Source organism: Homarus americanus, unplaced genomic scaffold, assembly GCF_018991925.1.
Source record: "Homarus americanus isolate GMGI-L3 unplaced genomic scaffold, GMGI_Hamer_2.0 scaffold47725, whole genome shotgun sequence".
In the NCBI taxonomy this organism is placed as follows: Eukaryota; Metazoa; Arthropoda; class Malacostraca; order Decapoda; family Nephropidae; genus Homarus; species Homarus americanus.
This window is the reverse complement of record NW_024728745.1, coordinates 57210-72228: the sequence shown is the minus strand read 5'-3', so window position 1 is coordinate 72228 and position 15019 is coordinate 57210. Positions and strand designations below refer to the sequence as shown.

Here is a 15019-nt window from a genome sequence, read left to right as displayed (position 1 = left end):
GAACTTCGTGTTTTCTTGTTTCCCTGTGGTTATCAGCATATATATATATATATATATATATATATATATATATATATATATATATATATATATATATATATATATATATATATATATATATATATATATATATATATATATATATATATATATATATATATATATATATGTCTTTTCAAGACATCTTCAGAGCTAAGGTACTCCATTGTTTCTCTTTTTTGTGTGATTTTAAAAGATTTATATTATCCACGTTTCCATTGTGGATCTACATGAAATATATATATATATATATATATATATATATATATATATATATATATATATATATATATATATATATATATATATATATATATATATATATATATATATATATATATATATATATATATATATATATTTATTTATTTATTATTTTTTTTTTTGTCAATGATAGTCACTTTAGTAGAAATAAAATAAACAGACTTTGATAGGTAATAAATTACTTTCTTTAAATTTAACACAGTTATTTTATAATCTGAAGGAAGTGTCAAGAGATAATAATATATATATATATACAGTGACTGTAATATGTTTCTTATAAGTCAAGAACCGTGTCTCATTTTCCTCTTGCTCTCCATTACCCCACTAGGAACCAAGCGGCGGAAAGGTAGGACCCACCAACTTAGTCTTTACTTTCACTGTCCTGACGGTGTGTGACCCACTATGATGTTAAGAGAATGAGGGGTCGCTATGATGAGGTCTTCCCTCACTTGATCTCGATGTATCTTATTTTCTATCAATCTCCTTTATTTTTTCTAAGACTAATAAGTGAATTATCATGTCACACATGATCTTGATGTTGTAGATAGTTTGTACTTAGATGATAAGAACTCTCCATGGGATAACAGCCTAGCAAGTGACCCATTCCTGGTGGGTGTAGTGGAGCCTGGGAGGTGGATTACTGCTGGCCGACCATCAGCCTTGGTGTTCTGTCTCACGCCGCTGCTTCTGCTTCTTACTACCGACTGTAAAGTTGAACTATGTGTATAGTTTGCTTCTTATTGAACACGCACTCTGCATAATGCGAAAAAGCTTGATTGATTGATTGATTGTGCGGCCAAAGGCACGGCCAAGATAAACAGAGCATGAAGGCTGTTGACATCCTTCTCTATATGCCATGTTCACACTCTCTTGTTATGATATGTTAGAGCAAGTTTAAACCTCTGCCTTTCAACCTTTCTCCCCCACATTGCTCTTCTTCCACACTGTCCTCTCTCACATCATCCTTGTCCAGACTATCATGATGACCCCTCCCACTACACTTTCGACACCACCACCACTATACACACCCCATAATACGCAGCAGGAAAATAACGCCGCCTTTCACACACATACACACACACACACACACACACACACACACACACACACACACACACACACACACACACACATACACACCTCACACCATCGATATATTCCGGCAGAAGAAACTTGAAGACCTCCCTCAGGTGGCCAGTCAGCACCACGCCTCTACACTTACATTACCACAAACGGCTTAGAGGAAGGTCGCTAGCCCTTGATCGTCGCCACTTACCCACCATCTTATAAGCTGGTCATAACCAAGTGCTACCTTAGAAGTGTGTCTAACCGTTTGTAAAAACACACACAGGCGATGTTATTGTAACGCTCTAGCCAGTAATGATGTAGTTATAGTGACTGTAGTCTAATGCAGCAATATCAGTAACCCTCTATCTGTTGATGGTATACTCTTAGCATTCATTAACCAAACTAATAACTAGATTTTTATACTACCTATGTCTGTGTTAAGGACTGAGATCCATGTCAGGAAAATTTATTTTCATAAGGTGTTTCTACATGCTAGAATTGTGTTGTGCTCAACTATAGCTATATTATCTAGGGAATCATATTGCTGTGTTTATACTTTAATTTAACTTTTTTTATTGTTTAGTATCATTAATTCTGCTTGTTAATTAGCAGCAGAATTTTGAATTCCACCTTGTGATCCAAGAAGCTTCCTAGAGTTTAACACTATAATAGTAATAAACAAGATTTATCTGTGGTGTCGGGGACATCAGGCTGCGACACAGACCATTGTCAGGACGTGGGCGTGTGGGCGTGCAGCGGCGTGGAGTGGACCCACGCCATCTTCCCCAACCTACTGGGTCAGGGCCCGCGCGAGGCCGAGCCTGTCGCCTCCAAATTCTGGCACCAACTTCACACCATCGCCTGCAGTCACGAATTTCGCTTTGTAGTGTGTGGGGTGCTGGCACCACCATGCGCCCCTGGGCTGACCAAACCTCTACCGCCTTGTAGAGAGGTGTGTGACTCTGCCATGAAGCAGTGTCTCCCAATAATGGAAAAGTACTACCTGTTTTGGCCTGAAGACACGTTCACTTGTCAAGAACTGCCTTATAGTCACCAGGAGCCCTGCCTCAGGTACCACCAAGGACAGGTTGTCTTCCCACCGGGGGTCAACACTGACTGCTCCCACCAAGACTACAGCTATGAAGACTACGACTATGAGGGTTACGACCAGCTGCCTGCCCTCACTCTGTACGAGGACCACTTCATCGGAGGCTTAGAAGACGACGTAGATGCTGACCTTGGCTTCATATCTTCGAGGGAACTCGAAACATATGAATTGAATTATGAGACGTTTGACATGCCCCCCGTTACAAACATGTCATCTACACCTTCGTCTACCACACCGAGGGCAACACTAACAACAACCCCTTTCACTACCACCTCGAAAACACTAACACTCCCTTCAACTACCACATCAAGAACACTAACAACCTCCACCATGGCCACCCCATCAACCACCCTCCTCCCTGACAGCACCACCCCAAGGATCAGATTTGCACCCACTCCCACCTCCACCCTAGCCCTTCTCTCGAGGTCTTCAGTTGTCTCCACCGACTATGGCACTAGTTACCTCCATGGAGACGATATTGTCAATGGTTAGTTGAGTAAGAGCTGATTGTTTTGTTGACAAAGCTGTTAGACAGACATATTTGTTTTTAGTTCATAGGACTGGGTTATTTAGTAGTTATGAGGCGGCTAAATTTTATGTTGATTAATTCCTCCATTCGCTAATACTACTTTTAAGTTCAAATTTAATTGCAATATTAAACCAAAAGAAAACTTTGTTACAACGTTTTTTGGATTTTTATTGTTTATGTGTCATACTTAACTCGTCATGCTTCCTCTTTACTCACAGACGAGTTATATCTTCCTGGACCTAAGGGGGAGAAGGGAGCGCGAGGACCCAGGGTAAGTACTTTGACCCAGGGTAATTACTGTGTTCTAGGGTGAGTACCTTGACCCCGGGTGTTTACTGTGTTCAAGTGTGAGTACCTTGACCGAGGGTGATTACTGTGTTCTAGGGTGAGTACCTTGACCCCGGGTGAGTACTGTTTTCTAGGGTAAGTACCTTGACCCAGGGTGATTACTGTGTTCAAGGGTGAATACCTTGACCCAGGGTGATTACTGTGATCTAGGGTGAGTACCTTGACCCCGGGTGAGTACTGTTTACTAGGGTAAGTACCTTGACCCAGGGTGAGTACTGTGTTCTAGGATGAGTACCATGATCCAGGTGACTACCATAACTCAGGGTGTATACTGTTTTATAATTTGAGTACCAAAATTATATAGCTGAACCTTAGGTTATATACAGGATATGCCTTTCAATATAACTACTGTAGGCCTATAAACTGACACACAATACCCCACAACTCGAATCTTGATCACTGCTAGGAGAAGATAACATATTTTCTGAACTGCTTGCATCATTATACCTATGTATTGATTTATTCGTGAAGTGAAGGCGATAAAAATTTAATATCATATATTTGCGCGAGAAACAACATCCGTTAGAGTTTGTAGACTTGAGGTATTCTCAGCCACACAGCCACACTGTCTGTCGGCTTGGATACTGCAACCACAATGAAGGCGTAAAAATATGTATGTCTATTTATTAGCAAAACGATGAGGATAACAAAAAGTAGGAGAAAAAGACTGAAAAAAATATTAGAATATTAATTAGGGGAGAATATCTGAGCACACTGAACACACAGAAGCAAATAACTTAAAATAGGAATAATAGAAAAACGTGGTAGTCAAGCACACAAATCTATTAGTCCTTAAATATTGGAGTGAGCATTAGTAGACTACCTGTATAGGCATTTATTGTAAGGCTTTTTCGATGCACGTATTAGCTAACGCGTTAACTATTCTGTATGCAGAGATGCTGCTTTTGATTTGCGCGCATGACACATTCAGAGGGAAAACTAACACCTCGAACAGGCGTTAGCCTTATGCAGCGCCCACTCTGCCCAAATAGCAATGAGCAATCAGCGATTTCTCCCACTGAAAATACGCTTATCATGGCCGCTTATGGAGAATATTTTGATTAATATTGAAAAGTTGAGAGCATGTAAGGCAATAAAAAAATGTGATATAATTATAAAAATAAATCTATAAACGGTAGTATGTTGGATAAGACCTAAAACAACGCGTATGGAGTGAAAAAATGAAAAGAATTGCGCTTACTTGAAATCAGTTTTGGCTCCTCCCATTTTTAAGTGGGCGCTGTCCGATTTCATTAGCCTTTGGTGACTTTCGTGTAACAATATTGATAATTACTCAAATATGATTAAAACTTTAATATCATTACTCATAAGATACTATAAATAATGGTGAAAAATTTATTACAGTTCTGTAAGCGCAAAAATTAAGACATAACGAACCTGAAATTCGTCGTGTTGCGTGTGTTCTGACCTCACAGTTGTGTTCTGACCTCACTAGAGGAAAGGTCACGGCAGGCTTAGCTCCCGGGGATTAATTGTCAGTAATAGCTAGTACTACTTGCTAACAGGGCTATGCCCTTCTGAGGGCCGAGTTAGAGAGGGCCAAGGAAGAAATCTTGAAATTAAAGGAAGTGATAATGAGGATGAAGAAAGAAACAAGACAAGGAAAGCCCATGTCTTACAAAAACTCAGGCGAATGGAAGGTTGTGAGGAGAGGGACGACCAAACTGGTGGTGAAAAAACACACCAAGGATACGACAACAACAGCTAAGTGTACCTCTTTCAGCCTTTGATAGACGAATTGGACTTAAGCATATTCAGTGACAAGGAAGGTACGAAAACCTTAATTGTTGCCGATTCCCAGGTATGGTACCTGGATCGAGCTTTTTGTGCTAAAAATAAAAATAGGATGAGGGTTTGTTTGCCTTAGTGCAGGAGGCAATGATATTTGCCTGTGTAGGAGGGAGGAGCTCCTTGATAAGTTCAAGACAGCTATAGAACATATTAGGGTGAAGGGAGGGATCCCTATCATTTGTGGTGTCCTGCCTAGGAGAATTGGCAATGAATGGTTGTCAAGGGCAGTTGGTGTCAACGGCCGTCTTGACAGTTATTGCAAGTCAATATTATTCCCATTCGTTGACAACTGGGATAACTTTTGCCGCAGAAGGGACCTTTGTGCTAAGGATGGGGTACATCTGTCTAGGGCTGGGGTGACAACCTGGCTGGCTCTATCAAGAGGGCAGTTCAAAAGATGTCGAAGTCCTTAAACTGCTAGGGGAACATATGAGCAAGGGGGTGGAGAAGACTGCAGTGGGAGTGGGGAAACAAAGTGAAAGGTTACAGAGAAATAGTGCTCGGAATTATGACAAAACTAAATTAGGCAGGGAGTTAAAACCTAAACACCTCAAAGAGAGGACTCACAACACGACCAATTTAAATGTCTACTACGCAAACAGTAGGCGTATGAGAAACAAAATGGATGAAATCAGGGCGTTGGCATGTACGGAAAATTTCACCGAAACATGGATAAACTTAGACTCACGTGAGTTGCCTGTCGAATACCAAATTGCAGGTTACAAATTATTCCATACAGATAGACAGATTAGGAAAAGAGGCTGAGTAGTAATCTATGTCAGAGATAATCTGAAGTGTGAAATAAATAAGGAAATAGAAACTGAGCGGAATATAAAAACAATTTGGATAGAATTAATCGAACGTAGAGAAAAATTAATCACAGGAGTAATATTTAGACCTCCTAATCTTATAAAGTTAATGAGCAACTTATTTGGGATGAAATACGCAGGGCTTCCACACATATTAAAGGCTTTATAGTAGGCGACTTTAACTTTAGTCAAATAGATTGGATTGACCTTACGGGTAACTCAGAATCAGAGGATTTTCTTGAAACTGTTCAGGACTGTTTCCCAAGTCAACATATAACCGAACCCACCCAGGGTAATAATATACTCGATTTAGTTCTGTCAAACAGAGAAAGCCTCATTAGTAATGTCGAGGTAGGGAACGAACTTGCTAACAGCGATCACACAGAAATAAGAAATTTCAGGGCAGCTGCAAGGAAAATTCCACTAAAGTCCCAGATTTCAGAAGGACAAACTTTGATAGTTTGAAGAGGCAGCTAAGAGAAGGGGTATCACACTTGAGGGTGAATTACATGACCTCACATGAGGTGACCTCACACAATGTACCCACAAAGGGCGACTTCACCTTACCTGGATACCTGAAAGTTGAGGATGACCTGATCACGAGATCTGAGGTTGAGGAGTTCCACAAAAATTTAAATAATGAGTTACTTAATGCACAAAGGCAGATCATACCACACAGAAAACTCAGATCAAACAACAATAACCCTAAATGGATAAATAAAATAATTCAAGAATATTACTAGACAAAGGAAGGCTATAGGTAGGAGAATAAATCGTGGTGAAGTTTACCTCCTAGATTATTATAAGGTATTGGCCAATCGGGTTAAGACCGAGATAAGAAAAGCAAAGAGGAATAATGAACTGAAGGTAGCAAGGGAGGCGAAGTCAAACCCCAAGGGATTCAATCAAATGTATCAAAATTAAACAAGAGAAGAGATTGGACCAATACAGTCAGATACCGGAGAGCTAACTGATAACGACTGAGAAATGAGCAATTATCTGAATGAATATTTTTCAACAGTTTTCGCCACCGAAAATTTAAACATGATACCCGAGGCACCGACTATATACAGAGTTAGTGAAGAAAATAAATTAAGCGAGATAGTAGGGACTAATAACGATGTTAGTAAGCAAATAGACATACTGAAGCCAAATAAATCACCAGGTCCCGATGAGATATTTGCCAGAGTATTAAAGGAATGTAAGGTATGGCTTAGTATGCCCTTAGGAAAGTTGTTTAACAAGTCCTTAAAAACGGTTGTAGAACCAGAATCCTGGAGGATAGCGAATGTAATACCGATTTTCAAGAAGGGAAGTCTTCGCGGTAGTAGATAATGACGAAAATTACGATGTTATTTACTTAGACTTTAGCAAAGCATTTGACAGAGTACCGCATCAGAGGCTTCTGAGAAAAGTTAAGGCTCATGGTATCGAGGGGAAAGTTTTAAATTGGATAAAATCATGGCTCACCGATAGAACGCAGAGGGTCAGCGTGATGGTGTTAAATCTGAGTGGGGCTATGTAACCAGTGGAGTTCCCCAGGGGTCAGTACTAGGCCCACTCTTGTTCAAAATCTACATAAGCGATCTAGATACTGGGATCAGCAGTGACATAAGCAAGTTTGCGGAGGACACCAAAATAGGGCAGCAAATTAATTCAGAACAGGATGCAAATGCACTAGAGGAGGATTTAAATAAACTGCAGGGGTGGTCTGAAAAATGGTAAATGAAATTCAACACCAGCAAGTGCAGCGTACTTAATATTGGAAGAACAAATACTGGCAATGTATGCAGCCTTAGCAACATCAATCTAGAGAAGTCGACTTGTGAAAGAGACTTAGGGGTACTTGTAAGCCCGGACCTACGGCCTAGAAAACAGTGCGTTAATGTTCGAAATAAGGCAAACAGAGTATTGGGTTTTATATCTAGAAGTGTAAGTAATAAGAGTGCAGAGGTCTTGTTGCAACTATATCTTGCGCTAGTCAGGCCGCACCTCGAATATGCGGTTCAGTTCTGGTGCCCTTATTATAGAATGGATATCAATTCACTGGAGTCGGTGCAGCGAAGAATGGCGAAAATGATTCCGGGACTTAGAAACCTACCATATCAAGATAGGTTAAAGAATCTAAACTTGCATTCCCTAGAAAGACGAAGAGTGCGGGAAGATATGATAGAAGTATTTAAGTGGGTGAAAGGAATCAATAAAGGGGATATAGATAAAGTTCTTATAATATCCGAGCAGGATAGGACTCGTCGCAATGGATTTAAGTTGGATAAGTTTAGGTTTAGGAGGAAGATAGGAAGAAACTGGTTCACAAATAGGGTGGTGGACGAGTGGAGCAAGCTTAGCAACTTTGTAGTAAGTGCTGGAACGCTGGAAAGTTTTAGGAGGCTAGATAGATTCATGGATGATAGAGAGTGGTAGTAACTCTCGACAGGAGCTGCCATGCACAGGCCAACCGGCCTATTGCAGACTTCTTATTTTCTTATGTTCTTATGTTCTTATCACTATCCTCTAACTACCGTCCAATCAGTCTAACATCAATTGTAGGGAAATTACTGACAGCAATCATTTCAAACTCTTTTCGAAATCACCTGGAGCAGCACAAGTTGATCAATGATTCCCAACATGGCTTCACAAGCGAGCAGTCATGTTTAACTAATCTATTAACCTTCTTTTCAGCTGTTTTCGGATCAGTGGATGAGGGGCACAAATATGATGTGGTATATCTCAACTTTAGCAAAGCCTTCGACAGAGTCCCCCACGAAAGACGAATAAGAAAAGTGGAGGCTCATGGCATTAAAGAAGATATTCTAAAATGGATTAGGTCATGGTTACAGGACAGGAACAATCGAGTGAGCATTAACGGCACTAAATCAGATGGGAGCAACGTCACTAGTGGAGTACCTCAAGGCTCAGTACTTGGACCATTATTATTTATTATATACATAAACGACATAGATATCGGCGTAGACAGCAACATAAGTAAATTTGCTGATGACATTAAAATAGGGCGTGTAATTAAATCTGACGAGGACTTTGTAAAACTACAGGAAGATCTAAAAAAAAAAATTTCGAGTAGTCTGACAAATGGCAGATGAAATTCAATGTGGACACATGTCAAGTAATCAGTTTAGGAGATGTAAACAGGGAATCCAGATGCCAGATGAACAACGTTGTTATAGGGAAATCTGACTGCGAGAAAGGTTTAGGAGTAATTATGAGTAGGAATCTTAAGCCAAGTAAACAATGTGTATTTACTAAAATAAGATTAGTAGAGTACTTGGATTTATACAAAGGAGTGTTAATTACAAGACCAGCGAGGTCATCCTAAAACTATACATTTCGCTTGTGAGACCTCACTTGGATTACGCAGTTTAATTCTGTTCACCGTATTACAGAATGGATATAGAATCCTTAGAAAGAATTCAGAGGAGAATGAAGAGACTAATCCCGGTATTAGGAACCTTGAGTACAGAGACAGGTTAAAGCATCTTAATTTGCACTCCCTCGAGAGACGTAAAGTGAGGGGCGATATGATTCAATTGTTTAAATGGAAGTCAGGGCTAAACGAAGGGGACATTACAAAGGTACTCAAACTAATCAACCAGGAGCCAACTCGTAACAATGATTTTAAATTCGACGAATTTAGATTTAGGCGCGAAATAGGTAAACATTGGTTTGGAAATTGAGTAGTGGACGAGTGGAACAAGTTACAAATATAATCATTAACTCGAATACGCTGGATAGTTTCAAACATAGGTTGGATGGACATATGAGCAATAGGGGTTGGGTGTAAAGGGAACTGCCCAGAATGGGCCAATAGGCCCACTGCAGTTTCCTCCATTCTTATGTTCTTATGTGTATATTATATGCGAACACCTGTAAACAACACAATGTAGCCGCGAGATGAGAGAACATACATTACGTAGTGGAGCACCTTTCCTGTATAAAAAATGGATCAAGCCGCCATGGCTATTGTTGACTGATTGACTTTTTTTCCATTTTGTCTTTCTTTCCATATTGTTTCTATATATTTTCTTCACTATTCCTTTCTGTATTGTGTCCAAATAACAGTTCTCCTAATTTTATTGTTTTCTGAAGACTGTGTTGTACAACAGTTATTGCCAAGACGCGGTAAAAATTTCGTATTTTTAATGACAGACCAGGAAAGCTAACGCGTTAGCTATTCCATGCATCATAAGACGTGTTACAAAAAATGCCTTATCTCCACTAACCCCTTCACTTTCAGCGCCACCCCCAAAAAAAAAGAAACAGCTGGGTGGGCTCGCTGTGCTCTCCATGTTCATGTTCCCCCACCCACAACTTCTTAGACCCCCCCACCCCCCTCTTATGATATTCCTGGATCCGCCCCTGATTGTATCTTCCATGTCTTTAAAATTACATTACACTTTTACTGTTTTATGTCCTATTGTAAATTGATCAGTACAGTAAGGAACAAATAATTTATAAATATATATTATAAATTACTTACAAGAAATCTTCGTTGTCAGTCTGAAACTTTATCCCCTGTGGATTATAGCACTAATAATAGTTATTCATCTAACATGCAGAATATACCATTTTCTTCGACTGTAATATTGTACATAGAAAATAGCACACGGTCAAATATAGATGTGTTTTTTATTTTATTTTCATGTTTAGTAGTGTCCTTGAAGTCCTGGAGCCAGTGGGTTTGGTGTTGGGTATACATCTATCAATCAATTACATCAATATTGTCTATGATATTCAGAGGAGTATCCACAATCTTATTTCACAACAAATCAGGCCAGTGAATACACCTCATTTCCTCCCTTATCCTGCCATAATTGCCAGTGTAATATTTGAACTTTCGCCTGGTCTCACCATGCATCAAGTAACAGTTCAATTTAATGGACGACATCACGTGATGGCTAGTGCCAACGGGGGCTAAATGTTCCAACATGGCCACCATACCCTCCTCGTTAACCCCTTTATAGACAATCGGATATTTAACATGCTGGAATAAGAAATTGTCTCCCAGAGTTTCTACAAATAGAGTTGCAGGATTGTTATTGTCATTTGGTGTAATTTAATTTATCCAGTCAATTTCGCCATAGTTGAAGTCCCCATATACTGTAATAAGGAGACACCTGGATTTGAGCACTGTTGCGTTGGCTTTTATGGCTCTTAAACCCCTTGGTTTAATAAACTGCATTTCGGGGATATATAAGTACATCGAATAATGAGTATGTCTCTTCCCTTCAGTTTAATTTTACATTATTTCGATTCTTCAAAACAAGCCTCCCGCTGTCCCCTCACTCTGAGGTCCTGTCTAGCATAAATAACCACACGCCTCTTTCAAGCTATTTGCGAGAAGTTCGTAAGTAATCTCCATCTAAATTTAACTCACAATCCTTCAGGTTGGTCCTTTTACTCTTATACAACAATTCCACAATATCCGGTTGATAGGCCTTGAGTTTCACTCTCTGATCTCTTGCCGAGGAAAGTGTCAATATGTGTGTTCATGACTTTCAAGCCAGAAATAGAACTCGATGATGTCGCTGAAATTGGAAGTGGATCGGGCCTCCTTTCATTCCCAGCAGGTGCTTCATTTACTATATTCATTGTAAAGTGGATTCTAGATAATGCAAATTCGCATTCTTAAATTCACAGGTAACTCTATTACTACCTCTCTTTTTTTTACGGTCGAATATTCATAGTTTATGGCGAGCGCCAACTGCCACAGTTTATTTTTATAAGAAACCATATAAAGTTTTGGAAATGTCATTTCAGTACTTTAATTTGCCTTGGAAATAAAGGAAATATTTTGTAAATATTACCTCAATGCTCCAATGCAACTTAGAAATAAATGAAATATTATATAAAACTATAAAATAAGATTTTTTCTTATAATAATAAGTGAATTGTTTGTGGTGGTAGGCTGGTAGACCCTCCCTCCCGTTCCCATGCAGAGCACACACAAGACAGCCTATCAAAGAAAAATGGAAAATCCAAACCAGTCTCGCCAAATTCACAGTGATACCCTTATGCAGAAGAAAAACCCATCCATTAGTAATCAATAATGCCCAGATAGAATACAAATGCAAAGGCACCTTTCTGGGCCTGAATATATCCACGACAGGCAACTCCCATTATGTCCACACCAGGAAGGAAAAGGCAAAACGAGAACTGAAAACCTATATGTAGTGCTTTAACGTACTTTATGTTCCTTAGAAAATAAACCCTCACCTGGTTACATCACTTATCCTACTGTTATTTACTTACCCAGCAGTACCTCTTCACATCATGAATACCACCCAATTATTAGAACTACAGGTGGTCCAGAACAAAGCCCTGAGATCGTCACAGGTGATAGATACCCCTTCACCAGAACCACAGCCATGATACACAGAGACCTGGGAATAAGGGCCGTATTCTCGGTCGTCATGCCTGATGGTGTGCCCGGCCATTGAACACCATACGCATATTGGGGTGAGGTCATTCAAGAACATGCTTCGGGAAATATGATGAATCGGGATCGCAATATACCGGGCAGGACTACCAATATTTCCAAATCAGCTATATGACCCACTGTTACCACAACCCAGGTGTGGAGTACTGCAATAAGTAACCAAAACTGAAAAAAAAACATCATAATATCAAATGAACATAATAGTGTTAAAAGGATATCTATAATATAGAAATTATTATTCTTTGGTGTTTATGAGGTTTTAAAATTACATTTCACTGGCTGTTGGCCACACTGGATAGCCGACAATTGGCGAACCAGGGGCGGATCCATGGTGGGTCCCTTGGAGTCCAGACCCCCCCTCTTTTCATCAGAAAATTCCAACTGACAATCTTTGAATTATATGGAAACAAAAGTTCCTGGGCCAAAGAGACTCATTTCTTTCAGTTTTGAATATATTCTTTCTCAATATATCAAAATTTGTAGTGTGAAAAAGGTTTTTATATTCATCGAGGCTGTTATGAGGCGGTTACCCCTTCCCGATGAAATGTTCCAATGATCGTGATAGCAAACCTGATCCACTGGGACTGTGGCGTCTCCGAAAGACCTCACCCATCACTGTTCTCGATTGATAGTGATGTAACGACTGAGAATACGGCCTTTAGACCCATCAACCAGAAGCTGCACATTCTATCTGGCAGTGTGGCAAAAAAAAAGGAACGTTCGAAGCAAGAACTCCTGCAAAGACTCCCACCAGACAAGGACAACAACCAAAAATGGTTTCCAAAGCGTTACCAAACCTCAAGAAGTTCATTACCATTCACAATCTATACGGCCAGCCAATAGACAACTTCCCTAGACCAGCATCTAACAGTAGGGTCAGCGGAATATTAAATATGACCTCAAAACACCCATATATGGGATAGGTTAGGCTGTCTTGTGCATGTACTGACAGAGCAACCAGCCAACCAGAATCCAACTCTAAGAAAACCATAATAACTAGATCAGAGCATAACCCTAAAGGCGGCGGCACACTGGCCCGGGCACTTTCCTCCAAACGTGTTTGGCAAACATGGTGCGGCCAGCAAAACAAAGAGACGTTTTGCGTCACACTGGGGTGTTTTGTTGACGCATCTGTCCAATGCAATAAAAACAGCAACAAAGCCTCTTGACGAGGTTTGCCATGGATTCCGTTATTACAGTTGAGTCCTTGCAGGATTGTGCTTATAGTCCTTCAATTGCTGAAGCAAGTGAGGCGTCTACAAAAGCGAAAGAAAATACAAATGGGTGCGTTATGAAGTTTCCTTAAAATTGGCAGCAGCTGGCTGGTCAAAGAAGACCATGAATAATGATTTAATAATACTGAAGAATTTTTAAAGTGGTGAATAAATAGAAATATGTCACCGTTTATGTTATATTTTAAATTATCATTGTTTCATGATTTATTACTTGACATTATATGAAGCTCATTTCAGTACTAATCTGGCCAACAAAGATTCCCGGCAAATCGTTGTCCATTTCTAGCAACAACCGAAATCCTGCTACTTGCTGGGCATTTTGTCCAAAGGCCAGCAAAATGGGCAACTTGTTTGGAGGAAAGTGCTTAGTGTGTAGCCACCTTAACCAACTAGTATTAGTTTAGCTGACCAGTAGCAAAGCAGTCATTCGACCTCCTTCTATCTCCTAAATTTCTTCAGTTTCTGAACTATTTACTCCCTTTTCCCAACTCAAATCTTCTTTCACTCATTTTTCTGAAAAAAAGAGAAAAGAAAACCACCGACCTCACTAACACAACATTGCGCAATTTCACCATAATTCCTTGGTGGCTCTAAAGTCCTTCCTAGCACAGGTAACCACTCCCTTCTTGCAAGTTCCCTGAGAAATGTTCGTAAATGAGTCATATCCATCTACAGTATATTGAACTCAGAGTCTTCCGGGCCGATTCTCCTGTTCTTGTCCAACAGTTCTACAACTCCTACTATATCCGGTTGATGACTCTTAAGTAGGGTTGCAAGCTCTACTCTTATCAAAGAAAGTGTTGGTATTAGTGTAAATGACTTTTGGTAATTATTGATGAGCACCACCGCTGATTTTTCATAGAAAACGAATTTAAAAACACTGCAATTTCACTGTGTTTTCTAGTGGACACTGTCGTAATTTTGGAAAATGTGTTAAAAAGTGTTTATTTAAAAGTTCAGCCTAACCTAACCTAACCTAACTTAACTTAACACTTGCCATGGGTAAACTTACCTTGTCTGGGACAAGGGGACGCAGTGAACCACAGCATTGTGGAAGTGGTGAATGATTATGCCATAGTATCGGTTTTTCCATTACACTGGAATATACACTGAGTAGTAAACACAGGGATTCCCACAGTCTGGGCAGTCTCTTTTGGAGGGAAGGGTGAGATTTCAATTGACAGAGCAGAGAGTGGGAGAGCCCAAGTAGCACAGCATACGATTGGCTGTGTACTGCCGCCTCATTGCCAAGAAAGACAAAAAGCATCTTAAGATGCACGGAATAGCTAACGCATTAGCTTTCTCGGACTGTCATTAAAAAATACAAGTTTGTACTGCGTCTTGGGAATAACT

The 15019-nt window shown here is 39.8% G+C and overlaps 1 protein-coding gene across 1 annotated transcript in view; it reads left to right on the top strand.

The window, feature by feature from the left end:
- Positions 1-15019, top strand: part of LOC121866215 — a 66213-nt gene that overhangs the window by 24972 nt on the left and 26222 nt on the right. Inside the window, exons 3-4 of the mRNA XM_042365822.1 lie at positions 2082-2966; positions 3227-3279. Of these exons, the coding sequence (XP_042221756.1) occupies positions 2082-2966; positions 3227-3279 (938 nt within the window). The remainder of the gene's footprint in view (positions 1-2081; positions 2967-3226; positions 3280-15019) is intronic.